This window comes from Aulonocara stuartgranti, assembly GCF_965226115.1.
Source record: "Aulonocara stuartgranti genome assembly, chromosome: 4".
Classification (NCBI taxonomy): domain Eukaryota; kingdom Metazoa; phylum Chordata; class Actinopteri; order Cichliformes; family Cichlidae; genus Aulonocara; species Aulonocara stuartgranti.
The window spans coordinates 27,625,813-27,650,519 of NC_138942.1; the positions used below are offsets into that span (position 1 = coordinate 27,625,813).

At 42.2% G+C, this 24,707-nt stretch overlaps 1 protein-coding gene across 2 annotated transcripts; it reads right to left on the reverse strand.

Moving 5' to 3' along the window:
- Positions 1 to 7,336: 7,336 nt before the first annotated feature.
- Positions 7,337 to 22,768, reverse strand: smarca4a (SWI/SNF related BAF chromatin remodeling complex subunit ATPase 4a). Of its 2 annotated transcripts, none has more exons than XM_082530224.1 (34): positions 22,558 to 22,768; positions 20,659 to 20,921; positions 20,274 to 20,406; positions 19,198 to 19,647; positions 16,819 to 16,917; positions 16,472 to 16,727; positions 15,910 to 16,036; positions 15,595 to 15,768; positions 15,294 to 15,467; positions 14,983 to 15,156; positions 14,847 to 14,897; positions 14,608 to 14,738; positions 14,401 to 14,464; positions 14,211 to 14,323; positions 13,959 to 14,106; positions 13,663 to 13,826; positions 13,484 to 13,550; positions 13,252 to 13,362; positions 12,911 to 13,153; positions 12,718 to 12,831; positions 12,497 to 12,604; positions 12,320 to 12,406; positions 12,138 to 12,184; positions 11,888 to 12,054; positions 11,643 to 11,806; positions 11,270 to 11,536; positions 10,619 to 10,696; positions 10,306 to 10,524; positions 9,676 to 9,938; positions 9,472 to 9,577; positions 9,243 to 9,344; positions 8,978 to 9,110; positions 8,743 to 8,882; positions 7,337 to 8,027 (listed from the first exon to the last, which is right to left on the reverse strand). In XM_082530224.1, exons 2-34 carry the CDS (start codon positions 20,878 to 20,880, stop codon positions 7,995 to 7,997), a joined length of 4,929 nt encoding a protein of 1,642 aa, XP_082386350.1. In that variant the 5' UTR covers positions 20,881 to 20,921; positions 22,558 to 22,768; the 3' UTR covers positions 7,337 to 7,994. The 2 variants fall into 2 exon arrangements, with proteins under 2 accessions (XP_082386350.1, XP_082386351.1); XM_082530225.1 differs by having other exon boundaries at positions 11,309 to 11,536; positions 22,558 to 22,767.
- Positions 22,769 to 24,707: the final 1,939 nt, after the last annotated feature.

Here is a 24,707-nt window from a genome sequence, read left to right on the forward strand (position 1 = left end):
GGAGTGTTTAAAGCTCCTCTCTGTGAGAGAGAAATTTATTTATTTATTTATTTATTTATTACAGAATAGAGTCATATCCTCCGGAGAACCAGCATATTCATTAATATCCTCTGTAATGGACATGTGTTTTTAGTGTAACGTCTTTTGACCTATTTCAGATAGCCTACTAAGTCCTGATGTACTAAACAGAGGACACCCTGGCCTTCCCATTGATTTCTCATGTATTAGTGTGGCCTCCAAAGAGGCAGGAAATCAAACAGTTCAATGGGAAAATTATTTTTTTCACCTGTTGTCAGGAGGATATTGTTAATTTTACTGCCAAATGAAAAAGGTAAATAACTCAGAGCAGCTGTCTAACCACTGGTTTAATGCCAGGACAGGATGGATAATTATGTGTGTGACTGTCTGAAAGTTGGATTCACATTTAATTCCAGCTGTCAAATCCTGAAAATCAAAATCAATCCTTATCTTTTCTTAAAATATTCAGCTTATTTCTAAAATATTTTCCTCAAAGTTGACTCCCCCCCCCCCTCACAAATAATTTTTCATTATAAAAATGTAAATCTGACAACCAAAATTTAAAATTTCAGCTACACAAAATATCAGATGTTTCTATAATAGTGGTAATAATGGGTGTCAATAAATCTAATGGGGAAAAAAAAGTATTTTCATCATTTTAACATTTATATTGTCTAATAAATCTGTACCAAAAAAAAAAAAAGAAAAGTCAGAGAGACACACAAAGAACACCAGCATGTGTAGTCACAGCTAAAAGATCCACAAGAGGAATTCTGAAAACGAAAAACTAGACAGTCTGCGTCACAGTCACTACATGTGGAAGTGTACAATCAAGTTTGTTGGTGGACATGTAATATAGAGTATGTGTAGCATGAACAGTGTCCATTTAAAGCCTGGGGGAAACCGTGTGCGACACTGTGGGAACAAACTGGTATTAATCTCAGTTTGTGAGTCACAAGAACAGGATCTTTCAGGACCTCTCACACACACACGCTAATGGTGGAAAATGGAAAATTATGACAATAACATAAAACCACGTAGTGTCGTAGTTTATTAAGCACAAGCGTCCTGTACTAAACATTTTCTGCCCAGTCCTTCAGACTGAGCCTGCACACCTTTAACCCTGCATTTAATTGCATTGTTTTCAGACCTTTGTTAACTTCCTTGGATGAGCGGCTACAAACAGCAGTTACCCCCATCCTCTGCTTGTGTCACACCCTATCGCTGAAACTATGTCAGTAAGTTATGCTAACTGGCATTTTTTTCTTTCTCTTTTTTTACTAGCAAAAACACACATGGCCTTTCGCCAGCACAGATTTGCCTTCTTTTTCTTTCGTTATGCATAATCCCAACCTCCCGACCTTCTGTCAACAATTTCTGGTTCTTCTTGTCTCCACAACCCTTTTCTCAATCGTCGTTTCTCCCTAAAAACTAACCAAATTTTCATCTCCAACCCCCCCTTTTTACTTTTACTTTCCTTAAATCTGGTTCTTCCAGATGAAGCAAGTTTTCGGCTTCACCTTTGCTCTGACACCACAGTGGGACAATAGAGAAGTCACAGCTTTTAGCTGTATTAACTATTTCAGAAACAGTTTTGTGTGTTCAGCTACACCAGTGGAACTGCTGCCAGAGCGAGGACACATTACTGGAATTTTTTTAAAATGTTGTTATGGCTGGGTGTGGCTCCTTGGATCAGTAGTGCACAATAACTACTTTCTTGGCAGAAGATACATTTCTCCTGAAAATAAGATAAGTAACTACAAGCTAAAATATCCTGTAGTACAGGAAGTGAGTGATACAAATACATCTCAACAGACAATATTTACAGGGGAACTGCAAAAAGGAAATAGCAACCACAAAAGAGAGTACATAAGTGTGTGAAACCTTCAGTCTTGCTAGCGGCCAGCCGGGAGCAACTTTTTTACACCTGACCAGCTGCTCTTAATGCAAATATCGAATTAGCCAATCACAAGGCAGCAGCTCAATGCATTTAGGCATGCAGACATGGTCAAGATGTTTTGCATCAAACTGAGGATCAGAAAGGGAAAGACAGGGGATTTAGGTGGATTTGAATGTGACACAGTTGTTGGTGCCAGATGGGCTGGTATGAATATTTCAGAAACTACTGAGATGACCACATGACCATCTATGGGGTTTATAGAGGATGGTCTGAAAAAGACAAAACATTCAGCGAGCAGCAGCTCGCTGGGAGAGAAAGCCAAAAGTCAGAGGAAAATATCCAGACGGGTAAAAGTAATTACAGTCGTTACAAGCAAGATGTGCAGAAGAGCATCTTTGAATGAACAACATGCTGAACCATGAAGCAGATGGGCCACAGCAGCAGAAGACCACACCCGGTGCCACTCGTGTCAGCTAGGAGCACTCAAAGCTGAGTACAATTTATCTTATGAGTGGAAAGTCACCATCATGTCAACTGGCGGTTTTCTCAGTCAGATCAACTCCACTTGTGGCATTTCAGAAAACCAGCATGGAGGCAAACAGAATGCTGAACTTAAAGCTTCAAAACAGGACTGCACAAACCAAAGGGGGATATTACAAGGGCTACATCCTTCTGTCATTTGCAGTCTATGGCTGGGACATCGCCCCAACATGCTAACCAAATCAAAACATCGCAGCAAAAGCACAAATGCCCCTGGGCGCAGTAAGAGGAAATAATATCATATGATTAGTAATGCTTAACTAACAGATGAATTAATAAATGAATGAATGTGGTCTGTGTCTGCTGCTCCCTACTTTTTTCACTTTTACTGATTTGTTTATTAGATTAAGAAATGTATACAATAATCCTCGTATGAATAACAGGTGTATTGGTGTATTTTTCACATAGTAAAACATACATGTGAACAAGGCTCGTTGCATAAATGTGCTCACATTTGTATACAGCAGTGAGTGAACAGCCCTGGACACAGGTGCACTGTAAATGTTTATTACTTTATTCATGCAAAATTATACAAAGCTGTATTAGTTATTGGAGGGATGAGGGTACAAATATCTCAAATACATTTCTCAAATATCTCATTTAAATTCTATATTTTGCAGATCCACGAGGAATAGGATTTGTCTGTTGGGGTGAGATCATATTCCTCATTTTTGAAGCCATGGTCTCCTTGCTCCTCTTCTCCCTGGTCTGACAGTAGACAGAGTCCTGTACAAGTGTACCACACATATTGTGTGTCTCTGAGCACATACTCTATGTGTTTTAATGTATTTCTGTGGTTGGGTTGTCTCCCTCTTGTGTCTGCACCTTCTCCTGAATCTCTCTTATCTGTAGTTTCCCTCAATCTCCTGTTTTTTCCATCACATAACAGACATGATGTGAGGAGAACACAGAGATTTAAGAGGTTACTGTGGTATTATTAAGTAAGTCAAATGATACATTTTTACTAGAACCATGTTTCCTGCCATTTCTTTCTTCCTGTGAGGAGCTGCTTCATGGCCTCTCCTTGGTGAGGTTGATCTGCCAGCACTCTTCTAAGAAAAGACTTTTCTGTGGGATCCTGGTAATAAACACATTGTATGTTGTTAGATCTGTTTTTTAGGTTCTGGTATTTTTTTGTAACTTTCTTTCTTGTTGATCTTTTTAGAATTAACGGTATTCCGATGGTCTTCCTTCTTTAGTTTACAGGTTGTTGGCACTAATACTTTGAGCCTGTCTTTAATTGAAGACTCACTCCTTCAAGAATGTCAGAGTCTGAACCCAGAGAGAAAAAGCTTCAACTGTTCACTGTGTCCTGGCGGAAATTTCTAAACTCTGAGATAAACTGTTCCTAACCTTGGCTCCAAGAGACACAGGTCTGTGAAAATGAGACGGTGGAGCACACGTTCACGTTGTCGTGCAAGGAGGCAAATTCAAAAGTATTCCTGCAACTCCTTAAAGCATCTTGAGGAGCAGAAGGAAGAACTGAAACTGAACTGGAAGCTGTGTCAGCCAATCAAAGCGGGAGCTTTTGCCTGACACCTGGCTGAGGGTCTCATGAAAGACGTTAAGGGTGCCTCTTGGCAGCTGGCAGCACCACAGCCACAAAAGGGAACCTCAAGTCTGCTGTGCGTTTTTTCAGATAACATCAAGCCTGTCTATATGGCATGCAGATTATACTCAATCCCCTTAAACAGAGAACAATGAAAGAGAGCTCACACAACTGGAGCTGCATCGGCAGGAAGACCGATTCTGTAATGTATTACAGAATCTTAAAAAACAAGAAGAAGACGTTGTTTTGTTCACTACATGCAATGTTAGAGAAGATCAATCCTGCATGAACAGTGACACCACCACCCCAAGCATCAAGACCTCACCAACCAACCGATGAGCACTGAATGAAAACATCAGTGTTAAATTATTTTTTTTAGAATTAAACAGCACTTGCTTACTTAATAGGGTACTTACTGCCATATTGTTTTAGTTGCTAACAAACATGTTACTGCAGATACTTCCAGTAATGACTCAAAAATCCGATGCTGTAAAAGTTCAAAATGTCATGAAAGCTTATTCTGTTTCTGCAAGTCATGTTTCTAGTGACGCCTTGTTCTCTGGATGCAACTGAATGTCTTTGTTCAGGGGAAATTTTCTTTGTGTAAGAATTTCATTTTATACACAAAGAAAATAACACTGTTAAGCTTGATACTAATTGTAGACTTCGTATGGTGAGTATGTGTGGGGAGATTTCAAACTGTGCTCACAGAGACAGTCTCTATTAGGGTCCCTGAAATCTGTGCTACACCTCAGATTAATATTGTTTTGTAACAATGACAAAAAGACACAATAAACATTTAGATCTATCTATATGTTGCTAAAAGACGTCAGGCACATTTTTAATGCAACACTGGTAATCTCGAACACTGACAGGAAGTAGAAAACTAATGGTTTTGTTTTTTTTTGCCTACAGTAAATGATATAACACACTGGCAGCAGGGAGGGGAGCTGACACTGAATTAAACATTTTAATTTCTGAATATATTTTCAGAAGATTTTACAATAACTTCAAATATAAATTCCACACACAAACTGCATTTACTGGATTTAATAAGCAACTTCTGATTCTGTTTGTGCTTTGCTGACTTTGAAATATTGTATTTTATATGTAATCTATCAATTTTCTTACTTGCTTGTCCAGTTTAGGGCAGTTGGCAGCTTGGGCCTGTCCCAGCTATGAGAAAGCAAAAGGCAGAGACATACACTGAACAAAAATATAAACGCAACACTTTTGTTTTTGCTCCCATTCCCCATGGGATGGACGTAGAGACCTAAAATTCATTCCAGATACACAATATAACCATCCCTCCCAAACAGTGGTCACAAATCAGTCCAAATGTGTGGTAGTGGGCACATCTGCCATATTGAGATAATCCATCCCACCTCACAGGTGTGCCACATCAGGATGCTGATCTGACATCATGAGTAGTGCACAGGTGTACCTCAGACTGCCCACAACAAAAGGCCACCCTGGAATGTGCAGTTTTGTCTCACAGCAAAATGCCACAGATGCCACAAGCAATGAGGGAGCGTGCAACTGGCATGCTGACAGCAGGAATGTCAACCAGATCTGTCGCCCGTGCATTGAATGTTCATTTCTCAACCATAAGCCGTCTCCACAGGCGTTTCAGAGAATATGGCAGCACATCCAACCGGCCTCACAACCGCAGACCTCGTGTAACCACACTATCCCAGGACCTCCACATCCAGCAGGTTCACCTCCAAGATCGTCTGAGACCAGCCACCCAGACAGCTGCTGGAACAATTGGTTTGCACAACCAAACAATTTCTGCACAAACTGTCAGAAACCGTCTCAGGGACGCTCAACTGCATGCCCGTCGTCCTCATCGGGGTCTTGACCTGACTCCAGCTCGTCGCCGTAACAGACTTGTGTGGGCAAATGCTCACATTCGATGGCGTCTGGCACGTTGGAGAGGTGTGCGCTTCACGGATGAATCATGGTTCACATTGTTCAGGGCAGATGGCAGCTGAGAATGTCCCAGTTCTTGCATGGCCAGCATACTCACCGGACATGTCACCCATTGAGCATGTTCGGGATGTGCTTGACCGGCGTATACGACAGCGTGTACCAGTTCCCACGAATATCCAACAACCTCGCACAGCCATTGAAGTGGAGTGGACCAACATTCCACAGGCCACAATTGACAATCTGATAGACTCCATGCGACGATGTGTTGCACTGCATGAGGCAAATGGTGGTCACACCAGATACTGACCGGTTCTGGGTCCCCAGACCCCCAATAGCGCAAAAAACTGCACATTCCAGGGTGGCCTTTTGTTGTGGGCAGTCTGAGGTACACCTGTGCACTACTCATGATGTCAGATCAGCATCCTGATGTGGCACACCTGTGAGGTGGGATGGATTATCTCAATATGGCAGATGTGCCCACTACCACACATTTGGACTGATTTGTGACCACTGTTTGGGAGGGATGGTTATATTGTGTATCTGGAATGAATTTTAGGTCTCTACGTCCATCCCATGGGGAATGGGAGCAGTAACAAAGGTGTTGCGTTTATATTTTTGTTGAGTGTACATAGAAAGATTCACACCTATGGCTGATTTAGAGTTTGGACAGTGAGATGAAACCACAGTACCAGGCACAAAGAGAACATGCAAAGTCCACACAGAAAAGCCCCCTAGTGGAATCTGAACCAGGAAACCTTTTACTGTGAAGTGACAGAGTGCACGACTTAATACTATTCCACTATTCCTATCCATCCACCCCTTGCTTTAACATCATAATTTAATATTTCTATCTGAATTTCTATAACACCGCCCAAAAGTCTTGAGTCTCCTGTCACTTTCAAATATTTTGCTTCCAAGGAGCCAAATCTGTTGAGAAAAGTTCTCCAGCTTTCTGAAGCTCTTTCAAAGTTCTTTGGACATTGGCTGCTTTTTCACTCGTTTTCAGTCCCGTCCTCGTACCGATCATTTCAAAGGAACACCTTTGTTGTTTAAACCACTTCAAGCATTAAATATGAACTCAAAAAAACAAAAAACAAACACATTTTAAATGGTATGTCTGGGCACTTTGTTGATAGCAACCTGTTTGTACCAATAGGATGATACCAAAAATCTATTACTGAATAGATTATAAATAGACGCATAGTGAAGCTATTGATGAAAAAATATCTACAACACATGAACTGTATCTGAAAGTCATGCTTTTAAGAAATGGGAACTAATAAATGTGTTTGATTTTGTGGTTAACCGTCCCAGTGTATAAATACACTCAGACAGCCAGGCTTGATAACACTTGGTTGTAGGCTAAGCGTGTATTTGAAACAGTCGACAACAATGAATAATTATGAGATGCCTTTATTGTACTTTTTTTGGAATCCAGTGCCACAGACACGAGAAAAATGGTCCAATCCCTCCCTCCCCCAATACAAACAGCCTGACAGGAAGGGTCTGCAGGGCGGGGGGGGTGTACCGTGATCCCGCTTGTAGTCTTAAATTAAACACAGATAATAATGAAGACACATCCAGGTGCATTTCAACAGACACGCACGACATGCATTCAAAAAGGGCTTTTAAAGAACGCAGCGAGTCCTGGTTCACACGTACGCTCTTGTCCCAAAAAGTAAAAGACGACAAAATTAATACCACTTAAAAAACAGTTTGCTGTCTTTATGGCCGTCAGTCTATAATAATTCAGGCTCTGTCATTTTTCCCACTTACAGAAAAGAGAAAAACAAGGGTAAAGAGACACACTACTATTCATAATGGGAAAATGGTTTAAATATGGAAGTGGAGGGTTCATAGCTTTCATATTTTAGTTTTTTTTATTATGTTTTTTAATTAATGGTATGCTTTAATGAGAATACAGTTGTCTCACTAAAAATCAGCTCATCTAGGTAAAACTAGGCCTGTCCACTCAATCTGCAGTATCTAAGTAAAATATATAAAGTCCAGTCAAGGGCTCAGTGGGTCGTTGTTCCAATCAGGAGGCGGATCACTTCAGTCTTCCTCGCTGCCACTGGCTGAACGCTCCTGAAGGAAACGGAAACAAAGATTTACTTTCACTATTCAACAAGACCTTGAGACTACACAAGCACAGAGTGCCCATCAAAAGTACCGCAAACACCACAAAACACGAGTGGCGTGGAAATGATCCCAGCTCAGACCTAGAATAGAATGACTGGGTTGTTGTGAACTGTCTGAAGGGAATCTCCATTACCAGCACACCAGACTAAAGATGTGGCAATCATCATGATGATCAATGTATTTGATTTTGGTATTTTAAGTTTGTAAAATGAACAAGAAAACATTATTTACCATCACAAAATGTATGATTATGAGAAGTTGTTAGAGAATAGCTGCTCAATAGTATCAAGAATTTGAATCATGGTCAGTTTGGCTGCGTTTTATAATGCAGATTATATCTTTAAAAACAAATCTTGTGTAACTGAAATTCAAATGTAAAATATATTCATTAAAACAAAGCCCCTGTGTCAAATACTTGTGTGTCACAAAAGGATTTGTTTTAATGATTTAAAACAGGAAAACATCTGAGAGAGTGAATGCAGAACCGTTCTTCTGCTCATTCTTTCCTACAGGTTCTAAAAGGGAACTCAAAGCTCTGTCGTTGTGACGGGAAAATCTGTCATTTAAATACATTAACATGAATGCAGAAGATTCAAGCTTTGGTGTGTGTGTGTGTGTGTGTGTGTGTGTGTGTGTGTTCGTTCTCCTGTTCTGCTCTCACCTCTTCCTGTTCCTCCTCGCTGTCGTCGTCGCTTACCACGGGTTTAGCCCGGGCTCCGCGGCCCCGCCGCCGTTGTCCTTTCCCTCCTCTCTCCCCCTTCTCTTTCCGGCCCAGTTTAATCTTGACCTTCACTGAACGACCTGATGAGGGATCAAAGATTGCAAACAAAATAATGCTGAGTGAGCCTCACCGCCCGCTGATGCTATAAAAGCTACCGTGCCCCTCCGATACTCACATTCAGACTCCGAGCCTTCATCCACCTCCTCCTCTTCCTCCTCGCTTTCTTCTCCCTCGCTTTCATCCTCCTTCTCGATCTTCTGTCTCACGCTGGTGAAGACGGACTGGAGCACAATGGAGTCCTCGTAGATCTAAAAAAAACAAATAAATAAATAAATGGTTAAAGAGAGAAACAAAGTTAGCTTCCAAAATAGGAAAACTTGTAAGTTAAATGAGTTGAATATATCAAACACTGGTGAGCGTGTGCTGCTAGCATCACTCACCAAAGAGCCCTCCAGGTTGAAAGTCTGGGCGTTCTGACACAGCAGCATCACATCCTTCTCCAGGTCGTTCAGGCTGCGGTATTTGTGGCTGCGGATCCGCTCCTGATGCACGGAGAGAGAAACAACAGGCAGCAGTCAGATATGCAGGATTTAATAAGTTGGAATCTAAAAAAGAAATACATATATATATTTAAAAAAAACCATTGATGAGGTAATTTTTGATCCTCACCTTGATCTTTCTGAAGTCCACTGGTTTGCGGATGAGCTCATAATACTCGGGAAGCTCTTTGCGAGATGGGAGCTGGATGAAGACTTCGCTCAGTTGTCGGCCATTTCTGCAAAGACGAGGAGACAAGTTAGTTAAAAACGCAATCAAACTAAATTTTCACCCCTTCTGCTAATCCTGCGCTCTTCAGAAGAGCGGTCTCCTCACCCGTCCTTGTATTTGATGACAGCGTCAACAATCTTCCTCATTTTCTTAGTGAGAGATGGAGGGTTAGGAGAGAGCTTCTCAGCAGGTGGGCGACCCCGTTTCTTTGCTTTCTTTCCATCGTCGTCCTTGTCCCGCCCGCGGCCGCTGCTGGAGCTGGGTGTGGCCGGGCCACCGTCGTGATCACGGTCTCTCTTGCGCTTTCTGGTCGTCTTCTTGTGACGCACTTCCTCTTCAATGTCCTCTAGATTGCCTTCTTCTATGGCCTGTTCAAAGAGGAATACAGTTGAAAACTCATTTAATAGAAACACGTGAGTTGTAGGTCCACGAGATGTAAGAGCGACTCTTTTACGAAAGCCAGAACTGGCATTTTTAAAACCCGGCAACGAGAGAAATGGCTACACAAAAACCAACAATAAGCCATAGACTGTAGCCTCAATGTGCTCTATTGATGTGTACTGTTTGTGTCGCATACAAATGACATCACAGACTTTCAGAGGCATTGCTATAGCAACCCTACGCACATTAGGTGGAACTCTACTGTAATGAAAAATGACCGAAACCGAGTAGAGGCTGAACTAGTGAAAAAGACCTAATATCGATTCAGCTGTCAGTATTTGGGACTCATCTCACCTTGAGCCACTGCTTCTCTGTGAGCGAGTCGCTGTAGTCCACCTCCTTGCGCTGGCGCGACCCTCTGCCAAACATCTTCTCCTCCTCCTCCTCGCAGGTTAGCCTCTCAACCTCAGCGTCGTCTTTCAAAATCCAGCCGGGCAGGTCGTCCTCCTCCATCAGACGGGGTTTCCTCTTAGGGTTACGGGCCTCCTCGCGGCGTCTGTCTAGATCCATACGCTGAAATGAAAAACAAAACAAAAAAACAGTGCGATTAGAGTCAGATTCAAAAAATGTTAAAGTGTCTAATAACTGACATGAAACCAAGACGAACCATGAACTGTTCAAACTCCTCTTCGCTCCTCGCGATCATCTGATTGACGGTCTCATCATCAGGCACTTCGTCTTCCTCCTGCAGATAAATGAGACGGGCTGAATGAGCGATGGCTGACTGCAGATTTGTGGCACCTCAGACCCAAGTCTCTGAACTAATGACTCTCAAGCACAAATGGAAAGCCAAGCAGCAATATGAATTACTAGCAATTCATTGAACATTACTATGCTTTACGTAGACACTCTAAATATCACTTGCAGTTACAGGATGCACTAGATGACTAACGCTGTGCAAATGAAACTGATACTAAAAGTAAAGGTAAACAAATCCTTAACTTTGCATGAAAGAGTTTAAAGCCATAAAGAGGGGAAAAGGAAAGAAAATATAAAACGGGAAAAGCTTTTATGTTAGAGTGAAGGATAAAGTATCATATTAACCATCAAAGGTTTGTGCAGAAGCAGAAATACATAGGGGAGAAAGGGAGAAGTCTGGATTGATGAAAGCTCACAAATCCTGAGAAAAGAGGGGAAAATAAGGAAAAGAGACAGAAAGAGGAGAAGGGGGGGAAAGGGAGAGAATGAAGAGGTGGGGCAGCGCACAGGCGGACGTGGGCGGGTGGGCGATGTGGGAACAGGTTTAGATCACACCCACCCACGCCCCCCTAGTGCGGCAGCCTCCTCGAGCCCCGACCTCGTCCTGCTCCTCGTGCTCCAGAATAGCCTGTAAGAAGGCCCGACGTTCATAGCCTGAAGACTTCTGGTCGAACATGCCGGCCTGGATGACCTTCTGGTCCACGTTCAGCTTGTACTTGGCTGCTGCCAGGATCTTTTCCTCCACGCTGTTGACGGTGCAGAGGCGCAGCACGCGCACCTCGTTTTGCTGACCGATACGGTGCGCTCTATCCTGGGCCTGCAAGTCCTGTAGGGAGCGCGCACAGACAGTTTAGGTGGAATCGCTGTGCAGAAAGCAAACATGTTCACAACAAACAGGCCATTTCCTGAACTTCTTTGTGCACATAAAGTACCTGATGCGGGTTCCAGTCACTGTCAAAAATGATGACAGTATCAGCAGATTGCAGGTTCAGGCCCAGACCTCCAGCCCTGGTGCTGAGCAAGAACACAAAGTACTCAGAGGCGGGGTCGTTGAACGTCTTCAGCAGCATGCCACGATCCTCTGCTTTGGTGGTACCTAAGAAAACATCACGCTTTGTTAGTGACTCCCAGTAGTTCAATATGACTCTCTTATAGTTAACAGCCAAAAGGTTCTCACCATCCAGACGCAGGTACTTGAAATTGCGGTACGCAAAATAGTCCTCCATGATGGTCATGAGTGAGGTCATTTGACAGAAGAGCAGCACTTTGTGGTTGGTGGCCCTCAGCTTGGGCAGGATACGATCCAGCAGCTCAAACTTTCCAGAGGCACGATACAGGTCAGGGCTGGACAGGGAAAAGGAGAATATGAGTGACACTGACCGAGCACCTAACATTTATCCACAGACACAGTTTTTAGCTTTACGTACCCTGTGATGATTCCACCAGAATAACCGAGATGCTCCGAGAAGGACTCCTGTAAAAGCAAACAAGTAAAAATGATTAATATCATATGTTGTTTTTGTATTTCAGCTTTAAAACATCTGTTCTACTGTCTTTTAAAAAGATTTACTGGTATCATGATTTAAATGGTGGTGTTTGTGTCTGGTACCTCAATGTGCTGGAACATGAAGGGGTGATTGCATATCTTCCTCAGCTGCATGATAGTGTTCATCAGGGTCTTCGTGCCACCTTTACCCTGTAAAATGAGGAGGATACATTAGGCGTCTATTATTTCAAATTTTCTTTAAATGACCACAAAAGAACCGAGTTTGAGACATCAGCTCACCTTCTTGTCTTTTTCTGAACCGTCTGTGAGCAAGACTCCCTTGGCCTGCATGTGTCTGTACAGAACCCTCTGCAGAGCTGACATGTCGCACTTTATGACATACTCCACCTGTAGAACAACAACAAGGGGAAATCTCAGCAGGGCAACTAAATTTTTTGACCTGTTCTGAGCAGAAATATTTCAGTGTTGAATATGTTTTGGCAGAAGCTGTGCACACTGACCTTCTCTGGCAGCTGCGCCTCGACTTCTTTCTTGAGTCGCCGCAGCAAGAAAGGTCGGAGCACCTTGTGTAAACGTCGAATGATCAGGATGGTCTCTTCTTCATTTAGGTCAACCTTGAAACATGAGAGAAGAACGCTGATAAGAAAGTCTCCACAACTATTTCCAACAATCCCGACCAGACTGTAAACGCACCTTCTCTCCAGTCATGGCGAACGGGGCGTTGAACCACTGTTCGAAGGTGCTGCAGCTCTTGAAGATCGTGGGCAAGAGGAAATTGAGCAGGGCCCAGAGCTCGGGGAGCTTGTTCTGCAGCGGAGTTCCTGTGAGCAGCAAACGTCGTGGCGCCAAGTAGTGTGTGTTCAAGACTTGGGTCAGCTTACAGTGATGGTTCTTCATACGATGGCCTTCATCCACAATCATGTACTTCCAGCGGATCTTTGTGAAGAAGATATGGCATTTATTCAGCGTGCTTTTGACTACCATTTAAAAGGCAAGCTTTAGATCTGGAAGAAGACGTGACAGGACTGTCTTACCTTTGCTAACACCTGCTTATCCTTAATAATGTACTCATATGTGGTCAGCAGCACGTTGAACTTTCCACTACGTAAAATTGGAACGAATGAACGTCGAGCAGCTGGAGACCCCTGAAAGATAAACAGATATTAAGTAAACCGAATAACTGAATTAAAAATGGTCTTTGGTATAAAGTGTTTTCGTCATGTTGCGAGCAAAGCGTGACTGAAGTACTAATGCAACATCACTGACCTTGTAGGAAACCTTCACAACAGACGGTGCCCACTTATCAAACTCATACACCCAGTTTGATAAAGTTCTGTAAACAAAAGAACAGCTCTGATTGAGGAAAAGCAGCCTTTTCTACGTGCATTTGTCATTTTTAAGCCGATGCTTTCAACAGGGAACCGAGGAGACACGTTCACACTTACGAGAGAGGTACGATGATGAGGAAGGGCCCATTGATGCGCTTGTACTCCATGAGGTAAGTGATGAGGGCGATAGTCTGGATCGTTTTGCCTAGACCCATCTCATCAGCCAGGATGCCATTCAAGTTGTTGTTGTAAAGTGACACCAGCCACTCCAGACCTTTGATCTGAACAGTAAATGGTTCAAATAAGATTCAGTTTACTCAGATTATCCAACATTTATTTATATAATCCACCATTAAAATCTAATCCAACAATGCTAATGTTATGTTGCTCTTTTCTGTGTCCTGATGGGCTACCTGGTATTGCTTGAGCTGCCCATTGACCAGCAGTGAGGACTGTTTATCCACTTTCTCAGTGACAGCGTGAGCCACTGCATAGTAGGACTGCAGGCCGCGGTTGAAACTTGCACTGCCGTACTCGTCGTCTACATCCTGCTTGGCGTGTCTGATGGAAGCAGAAAAGACATGATTCATGTAAATTTCATAATATTATAATTACCCAACCAGTTATAAACAGAGGATAATTATAAAGTACAACAACTGTCTTACTCAATGATGTGCAGGACATCCACTTCTGATACATCTTCACTGTCGGGGTCGGGGATCTTCTTCTTCTCTTCTGTTGGAGCTGAAGACGTCTGAGGCTGGTCGTCCTCTTCCTCCTGACGATACAAAACAAAACGGGATGTCAGAAAGCTGCTCCACCACCACAAACACAATCTGAAGCTGCATTACATACGTCCTCCTCATCTTCCTCTTCTGAACCGCTGCCTTCACTGTCGGAGCGTGGCGCTACTTCGTATCTGAAAAGGAACATAAGGATAGAAAAAGAGATAAGCGAGTGCCTTGTTGTTTTGCTGGAGGATGAAACACGGCTTTTGCACAGATATTCCAGACACTGAATTTAAATCATTTCTACAGAAATCAAGACAGACTTGACGCTTACCCTGGGTTCATTTCAAGCCAGGCTTCCAGCTGCCCGGCCTTGGGTGCTTCCACACCCGTCAGGATCTTTCCACTGTCTACATGGATGACCTTGACTGGCAGGTCACTCATTTGACTAGTCTCATCTAAAGGCTGGGAGAGGAAAGGAGGGAAACCAAAACAACAAAAGATACACATTAAAAATGGGCGTGCTCTCTATGGTAGAGTTCCCTTAAAGTAATTTTACTGTTTGACACTCACCTCTCCGTCAGGTCCCAGAGCAGGAGCAGCTCCCTCTGGAGCCTCGGGCTTCTGAAAGCATCAAATAATTTTAGTTTTTTTTTTCTCTTTACGTGGATGAAATTTTACATCACTCTTCTATATTTAATTCATGTACCTTCTTTTTCTTCTTCTTCTTCTTTTTCTTCTCTTTGAGTGCTTGTGCAGCCTTGTGCGCGCGCACCAACTCAGTGAGGTTGGCCACGTACTCGTCTGTCTGCTGTAGCAGGTACGCCAGGCGCTTGTCTTTCTTCTGGTCGATAAGTTTACGATAACCTTCTTCATCTTCAGCCTGGGAGGAGATTCGCACAGAGGTCAGATCAGTTTGTGACACAAATAAACTTCAAATATAATTCCTATCATTCATTTCAGAGACTGTGCTCCTTCTGGCAGATACAGACTCATTTTGACAGACTGAGAAAGTCTCACCATCAGCCTTCGCATCCTCTCTTTTTCAATGCGTTCATTCTCTTTCTTCTGCTCGCGCTCAGTGTTGGCATGATAGGTGGCGACAGCTTTGGTGGCCTTCTGGATCTTTGCTGTGATGGAGCGGTGATACTCCTTAAAGTCCTTGGCATGCTGCAGGATGCTGTTGAGGTATTCCTTTGAAAAACAAATGATTAAATTAGACTCTTTACATTAACTACACCTCATCATATTTGTTTTAACAAATATCACAATATAAAACATCCAATTAGACGCCTTAAGATCTTTTAGAAATCGTCTGTACCTGGTGTTTCTGGCGCCGTTTGCGCTCTTGTTCAATCTTCTGCTGTTTCTCCAGCTTCTCAGTGATACGAGCCTCACGTAGAGACTGCCGTTTGCTGCGTTTATAGGCCTTAGCATTAAGGGCAGTTTCCAAAGCAGTGTCACGACGCATGCAAACAACAACCTCCTGGCGCAACTACAAGCACAGAAAAGGAAGACAATATAAGTTTTTCACTGGGAAAAGTAAAGAAGAGAAGAGAAAGCTGATTAAATATGCAGAGTTCAGTTGTCTGGATTATAAACACATTTGCAGGTAGCAGCAGATACGTTTATCTACCTGTCTCTGGAAGTTAAGCAGCCTAAGGGCCTTAAGCTCGATGGTGGCTTTGGTGCGTAGATCACCAGCTAGAGAGCCAGGCAGGTTCTCAAGCTCCTGTATACGGTGAGAAATACGAGCCTGAAGCCTGAAAATTTTAAAAATAGAAATATTACAAAGATTAAAGTTGAAACCATTATTTTTCCTCCCTCCATACAAAAGTAGAAGAACCCTCAAAGTGATGGATGGCTGTGTGTCATCAGTTCAGGGATTTAATTTCCTATTCAAACTGGAAACATCTAGTTTCTCAGATTTTTTTAATCTTACTATAATGCCAATACTTTTATGCTGTCCACTACACCCCGAGCAGTACAGGACTTTTTAAGGCCGACGCCAATATTTAGTGATATTTCGATATCTAGGCCGATATTCTTTTTCCTTCACACTCACCAAACATAAATTGTCATATTAGAGGGAGCAAGAAATGGGCTCCTGACAATTTTCATCATTCGTGTTCAAGGACAAAATATTTGCTGTGTAGCTCAGTATTGTTTGCCATTCCACGTCGTTTCCCTTTCCTCACCTGTACTCTCTCTCCTGGAGGATCTCCACTGGATCAAGCCCACGAGGTTTTTGGATGGGGGTTATGCGATTCTGCTTCTGGTGTAGCATCATGGGAGGGGGCTGTGCAGGCTGTCCTGGCGACTGTGTCTGAGGGGGCATAACAGGGGAGGCTGCTGGAGGCACTGAGGGAGGAGCGGGAGAAGGTCGGCCTGTGGGCTGGGGTGGAATTAACTTCTGGGGAGGGTTGGAAGGGGCAGCAGCGTTCACCATTGGTCCTAAAAAAAGAGAAATTTAGGAAAGATTATTTTTAATTGTAGGTATGAACAAAATACACATGTGTGAAGTTGGTGCTTAACCTGGGTTTACCTTCAGGCCATGATTTGGGAGGTCCATTCGTAGGCTGGCCTTGCATACCTGGAGGAACTCCTGCAGGTCCAGGAGGAGCTATATTGGGACCTACCATACCTAAAACAAAAACAGAATAATATTAATCTGTTTTTTGACATAATTTGTAAATGCTGAACATTGTGCAATCTCTCCTGCCATTTAGATAGATGCATTATTATTATCATGGGATCAAGAGCAGGGTTATTATAGTTTTGTATTTTTTTTTTTATTAGTTATTATTAGGTTTGATTTTTACTTCGTTTCAACTTTGTTTTTAATCCAGTTTAGTTTCAGTTAGTTTCTAGAGCGAATTTGCTCATTTCAGTTTAGTTTTTATTGTTTGAAAATATTTAGTTTTTATTTACTTTCAGTGCTAATTTTAATGTTTGATAATTATTTATGGCATATGTCAGGAGCAAGATTTGGGAAAATTAGTACAGATAGTAAAATATAACCAGAGCTTTTTGAAAGCAGTTGATTCACAGTAGTGATGGGATTTCTGGCTCTTTTTAGAGAACCGGCTCTTTCGGCTCGGCTCACTAAAAAGAGCTGGCTCTTTCGGCTCCCAACCGGCTGTTCAGGTTGGTTTTTTTGCTTTAATTAATTAATTATCAACAACAATATAAAATTATGCACAAAAGGAATTAGTAATGTAAAAAAAAACGTGGTTTTCTTTATGTATGTTTATATATAAATATTTATGGTGGCCCCTAGAGACGAAACATGTACAAACTCCAAAGCACAGTTCTAGCGTTAACTGAACTTCCAAAACAGAGCTACCTAGATCACTTAAATTACACTGCTTTTTACCAGTTTGAACCTGTGTCTCTTCCCCAGTTGAAGAAAATTGTCACTCAGATCAAACCAGCATCTTGCCCCACTAATGTGCTCTGGGAGACTATTGGTCCAAATGTCCAATCTATCATTAACAGCAGACTCACTTCTGGTGTTGTACCCACTTGTTTTAGACATCTGTGGTTCATCCATTGATTAAAAAAAGCAAACATGGATGCCTCTCTCTAACTTTAGACTGATTTCAAAATTGCCTTTTATGGCTAAACGTTTTAGCAAAAACTGTATTTTTACAGTTGCAGTTTTTCATAGACTCTCAGAGGATTCTGGAAACTTCCTGGTCTCATTTTAAAACTGTTCACAGCACCAAATCTGCACTTTGAAGATTTCTTAATGATCTTTTACTGCTGCTGCTTTTGATGCACTTAAAAACTAAGAATGATATGGTTATGTAATTTAAAAAAAACAAGCAAGAGAACACCATGTGGGAATCAAAGGTAGAGCTGTAGAGTGGTTCAGGTAGGTTCAGGCCCTTCATCTACCAAACACATAACCTTGGCCAGTCATTTTTTCTCTCTACCTTCTTCCCATGAGCCTGATTTAAAAAAAAAACAAAAAAAAAACATGGCCTTGGCTACTGTTTTTATGCAGATGACACCCAATTTTACATGCCTATAAAAAGAAATGTCAGCTCTCCTAAACCACAACTGGAGAGTCTGAAAGATATCAAGGGCTCAATGTTCAGTTTAGGATCCATTTAAAGATTTTATTCTATATTTTGACATACAATACTTGGCTTCTAACTCCATATATTCCCTCAAGTTTGCTAAGGTCCATGGACCAGTTTCCCCTGGCTGTCCCTAAAACCCGGCTGAAAACCAGGGGCGACCGAGCCTTTTACGCCCCAACTCCCGGCCTATGTTAGCATGGCTCCTTCATTACCTGTTTTTAAAACACATCTTACAACTAGGGCTGCCACGACTAGTCGACTAGTCACGATTACATCGACTATCAAAATCGTTGACGACTGATTTAATAGTCGACGCGTCATTTGAAGCTTTGTAAGATCACAAAAGACGCAGGAATAAGTAGTAGGATTTAAGAGTGTAATAACAGACTGAAACAGAAGATGGCAGCACTGCATGTACAAGGATGCCAGCTGCCGTTAAACCCCGAAGAAGAAGAAGTAGCTCTGTCCCAGAATTCATAGCGCAGCCCAGCTCAGTTTCCAAAAATAATCGGTGACTAGTCGACTATCAAAATAATCGTTTGTGGCAGCCCTACTTACAACTCATCTTTATTATTTGGCTCTTATCATAGAACGAGAGTGGCATGTTCTAACCTTCTATTTATTATTATTACTACTACTATTGTTGTTGCTGCTGATTTGTGTGTAATTTTTTGCTGCTTTGTCTTTAAAAAGTGCTTTATAAATAATTTGGATTGGATAGTTTAGTTTTAGTTAACTATAATAACCTTGATCATGATCAAAGGTTCAGATTTTCCTTTAACTTCCCTTAACTTGTGTACAATAAATTAACGTAAAAAAAACCCCCTCTAACTCACCATGTTGTCTATTGTAATTTGCTGGAGCTGGTCCCGGCCCAGCACCCGGGCCACCTCCGGGCCCTGTAGAAGGTGGCATATTAGGCATTGGCTGTTGCTGCATCCCTGGCATGGGCCTCTTTCCCTGCACAGCCATCTGCAGGTGCTCTGGTAGAGGCTGACTGCGTGCCAGCATCTTGTAGGCCATAATCTGTGCCCTGAGTTGGTGTAGCTGGTTCTGGTTGAAGGGAGTGGGTCCACCTGCACCACCTGCTGCAACAGGGGGGCCCCCTGGCCCTTGGGGACCACCACGATTCGGTTGACCCATACCCTGATTTGAGTCTCCACTTCCCTCCATAGGGCCTGCTCCCGGGCCAGATGGGCCTCCAGGCATCATGGGACCAGAAGGAGGGCCATTGGCTGGGACGGGACTAGGTGCGTGCTCCGAGCCTCCTAATGGAGAGGGGTAACCTGCAAACACAACAGAGGCACAATGGGTATGGCAAAAAGTTATCTCTGAAGTGTTAAAGAAGGTTTTTTGTAATTAAAAACAAACAAACAAACAAACAAGAAAAATATGTTGAATAAGGATAATAAGAGAACCAGGTGGCTGTATCTCCATGTACTATAGATAAACTCGAACACTGCTGTGGTGTCTTCTATATTCCTCCCTCTGAACAACCTCTGTTGCTTGCTGACTGGTTTTGTAGATGCAGCTGCTTTTGTTGTTGTCTGAAAGGGGAAGCCCCTAAACCCCGCCCCTCCTGTCACCCTGCCCAGCGCTGTCTGCTACTGCTGCTACATGAACAGCAACACAAGAGGAGAAACCGGCTGGATGGGTTTCCACACGCACATTGTATACCAGCACAACTGCATTACTGGTTTCTTTTGCAAAGAGCATTTCAGGGCCAGAACTAAGTTCCGTGAGTTCAAATTTTCTTCACTCAGTGTGCATTAACTCAAGTTAGAAGAGGACTGAAGATGCAGACTTTACCACAAACGTATCAACATGACACTATGGTGTTAGTTTAGGTTTCACCTTTCTCTAGTCCTGACACACATTACCATGAAGCACTTTTCTGTGTGACACAACATACCTTGGGAATGTTGATCCATCGGGCTCGGAGGGGGTCCCATCCCACTGTGTCCCCCTGGTCTCATGCCCATGCCCTTCATCTGGCCATAGCGAGGGTCATCGGGCACTCCCTTCTCATGCATGGCTTCCATTGGCTGCATAAATGAAACCGAATAATCATAAATGAAACAAACACTGAAGTTTGTGCAGTGTGACACTGGAACACACTGCACAAAACAATTAACAGGAAAGACACTTAAAGTATGTAAAGTACAGAAATGATTCCACAACCACTCACTTTATCTAATGATAAATATTACTGTGTTTAAGCTATTCAAAATAATCACATGCATGTTTTAACAACAAGAAGATTGCATTATTTGACAAAATGTCGTTTTTTGTTTTACTTTATGCATCTGGTGCATGTTGTCCTGAGGATATCCTGAGGGTCCCTGTGGAGGATGGGGGTGTCCAGATCCTGGAGGTCCTGGGCTAGGCCCCATCATGCTGTGGGCCGAGCCTGGTGAGGGACCTGGACTTGGCCCCATCATGCCTCCTGGAGATGGCCCTGGGCCTGGGGAGGGACCAGGGCGAGGTGTCCCTCCCATAGGGGGGTCAGGAGTGGACATCTCTAAGGGGGAACTGGGAATGTGTGGCTGCAGGAAGTACCCTTAAAAGAGACATTACAACAAGAATTAAGAAAACACATGTATGCATGTTACTCTAGTTACTTAAAAGGAAAGGTGTTTCAAATAAATTCTAGACACTAGTAAAAAATACAACAAACTTTCTGTGTTTAAAATTAAATGAAATAATAGAAAAATTTAAATGGAAATCTTTCAGTGCTTTTTTGAAAAAAAGAAAAAAGAAAAAAGGAAGAAGATGAAGAAACTCTATAACATTTTTAAAAGTTAAAAATTTCCCCTGTTATGGCCTGAAATCAAATGTCAAAATGTTTTACAAATGCTTATTTCATCCGACCAATAATCCAAACTGAATATTTTAAACCAGCACTGGTGAGACAAGAATAAATGAGCACATTATTTCATTGTGCCTGCTGACTTAAATGAATAACTGGTTATCTGAATTGTTACATCTTTACATCTGATCACAGTCTCACATGTTTCACGTTGCTCTGTGTTAAGACAATAGTATATTTATAAAGCCGTTCAATATTGGATGCTTCATTGCAGATGTGAAATGACTTAAAATAAAAGTGATACCGTCACTGTTTCCCCCCCCCCAAATGTGCCACTTGGTGTAATACACAAGTCGTAGTGCTTAGTACCATTAAACATGAACTACAGACAGCTGACTGATGTTTTTATGCCGTTATAGCATTTAAATGTCCACTCCTGGATGTTCTGCTGAAGTGTACAGATGGGCAGCTGCTGACAGGAACTAGATAATTCATATACTTTTTGCTGAATATCTGACTTTTAAAGGTCAAGTGTGTCACACAAGGGATTTAACTTTGTCTGGATTTTTTTTTTTTTTTTAAAGCACAATTAGTTAACTTGAACATCACTTCGTGGAAGAAAACTGTTACGAGACACCTCTAGAAGAGGCCCTATTATGACACAAATTAAACCCTTTGGTTAAAACAAAAAAACAAAAAACAGAGCCTCTCTTAAATCAACGGGAGAACAGCATAATAATAAAAACTTTGCCAAAGTCCAGTTGTCTAATGTTTACATTTATAAGCCAATAACAGTTAGGCTAGCTATTGTTGGCTAACGTTAGCCAGGCCTAGCAGAATTTAAAGTTTACGTTACATTATATATGTTAACTTTAACTCTCTCCAATTCGTAATGCAACACAATTGTAGTGGTATTCACCGGGTTGCTGGTTCCGTCTGAAAATAACACTAAAACAATAGTATTTCTACAAGGAACACAACCCGGATTTAAGACTTGTCGGCTGGCTCGTTAGCGAGCTAGTTCAGTTAGCCTAGCCGGCCATGCTCTCCGAGGCCAATTAGGGCAAAAAAGACGTGTTGTTTTGCGAGATAGTGGCCGAGATGCGGCGACATGTGAAAGGTTAGAGCATCCCTTCATCTACAAAGCTGATTGATCCAACGCGCCTCCCGTACCCCTGGCTCAGCGCTCTGCTCTTAGCACATTTCCAAAAACAATTTTCATTCATTACACACTGTCGCGCCACAGCAGCGGCACGGTAATGTCGGTCTCCTTTTCTGTAACGAAGAGGGAAAAAAAACCCCACGAAAGCTCAACAATCCTCTAACAGCAGCGTGAAACGCACACAAAACTCCCTTACTGCCCAAAGAAAAATTAAAGCGAACTTACACAAGTGGTGGAAGTTGATGTTTGAAGTGTCGCCGGCTGCAAAGTCTCTTCGTTTTCCTCCTAACCAGAAACAAAGAGCGACCTACCCAGTTGGTTTTTTTCCTTCACCCCCCCCTCTCAGCAGATTGTATCGCGGAGACCGGCCTGTGCGGCTCTACAGCGCCGCCTCTGCGCAGGCTCCTCGCTCACTTCCCGCATGCTCAGTGCAGCCTCTGAGATACAAGCAGGCACGAAAGCCCTAGAAGCCGGCATGGGGGATGGGTGAACGAGGCAAACACTGTATTATGGACGAGTATATTGAAATATGATTTAACCCAACACGTATCAACGTGAAAGTACGCAAATGCTCTTAGTACGCTTGAGAAACCACAATTAAATAAAATGTGGCACGAAAACGGTGTCGAGTGCACTTTTCTTTCATGTCATTATTGCTTTGTTTGTATTTAATAATAATATATCTTTCTAACCTTGTGGCCAATGCTTGTTGTTGATCAGCATTTAAGACACATTATTAATGATTGGTTTGCCGTTTACGCTACGAAAGGAAATACTTAAAAAAGATACATGTAAAGACACACTGTAACCCTACTATAATATGAAACAAAGAAAACAAAGGCATGTGAACCTCTAAAATGCTGTAAAGACAATTGTATTGGGTCAAACTATATATTAAGATGAATAAAATAGTTGTACTCTAAATAATTTGAATATACCATACATTATTTAGATAAAGCACGACCATGCTCTTCTGCTTTATGTAGGGACCATCTACTTTTAATTTACCTTAATATTATTTGTTGTCATTATTCTAAATCATACTTATGAGCTTAAAAATATTTCAACTGCTCATCAATCTTTTTAGCATAATCAAGAAGAATATTTACTGTCACATGGTGGAACCTAGCTGACATGTGACTGAGGAACTTAAGGAACATGAGGTCATGACTGTGTCCTTAAGCTGGATTGGACACAATCCCATGCTAAGGTGCTCGGTATGGTAGTAAAAGGGAAACACCCAAAGTAAGAGTCAGGTTGGACTTCTGAGGGATGAGTCTCACTGGTTGGCCAAAAAGACTAGAGCTAACCACGTGGTAGGTTTTACAGGGATCTTGAGGTTACCGCTCTGTTTTAACTCCCCCACTTTGGTGTAGTTTCACTCTTTGCAGCTGTACAAACTATACCCAAATATAACTTGTCTTTTTGTCAAACATCCATGCAGTCACTGTAAAGTAAGAGAAGACTGCATCAGAATCCATAAATATCCATTATTTCAACTATAACATAATCAATACAAAAGTGTTTTATTTTATTTTAAGCCTCATGCACTCATTGGGGTGCAGTTGAAGCTGAACCAAGAAATGGCCTACGTTCACATCAACACATGCTCCTTTTTACTGAAGGACAGAATCAATGTGTTGGCTAGGTTTTTCTCCAAGTTCTTGGAGAAGGCAGCACAGGTATGCTCTGCTCTCCTGAGACCTTCCAGGACAGACTGAAATGGAAATTTGTGGCTAGTAAAGGTGCCACCTGAGGGAACTGGAGGCCCCCTCCGGAAGACTGATGACCTGGGTTATCACATACAGGGGAAGCAAACTGAAAAACAGCAAGGATTCTGAGCAACCATTACTACCTGAACTTTAGTACCGTTTGTATTGTATTACATGCAAGGGACTGAGTCAACATTGTCACGATGGCTGCTTAGAAAAGATGAGGGGGACAAAAACGCATTAATCAGATACATCCTGACATGCAGACATTTTTTCCTCCTTTTGACCAAAACACTCTCTTCCCCCTGACCAAACATGGTTGTTTCAGATGGCTGCCCCAAGATGATCCTGGTTCTGTGGGAAGCTTCTTCCTGTTAAAGGGGAGTTTTACCTCCGTACCATCACTAACCAGTTGCTTATCAAGGATGGTCATATCATTGTAGGTCTCTCTTATTGTGGGGTAATATATTACATTTTAAAGCTCCATGAGTTGACCATCGTTGTGAACTGAACTATATAATCATCACTGAGACTGAAAACAATTATTCTTTCATGGCAATCTTTTTTTTTTTGTTCTCGCTCCTCTTCTCAATCAAGCCTGATGTTTTCATAAGGTCAGTACCAACAGGAAATGCAGTAGTTAAAGTAAGAGTGCACTACAGT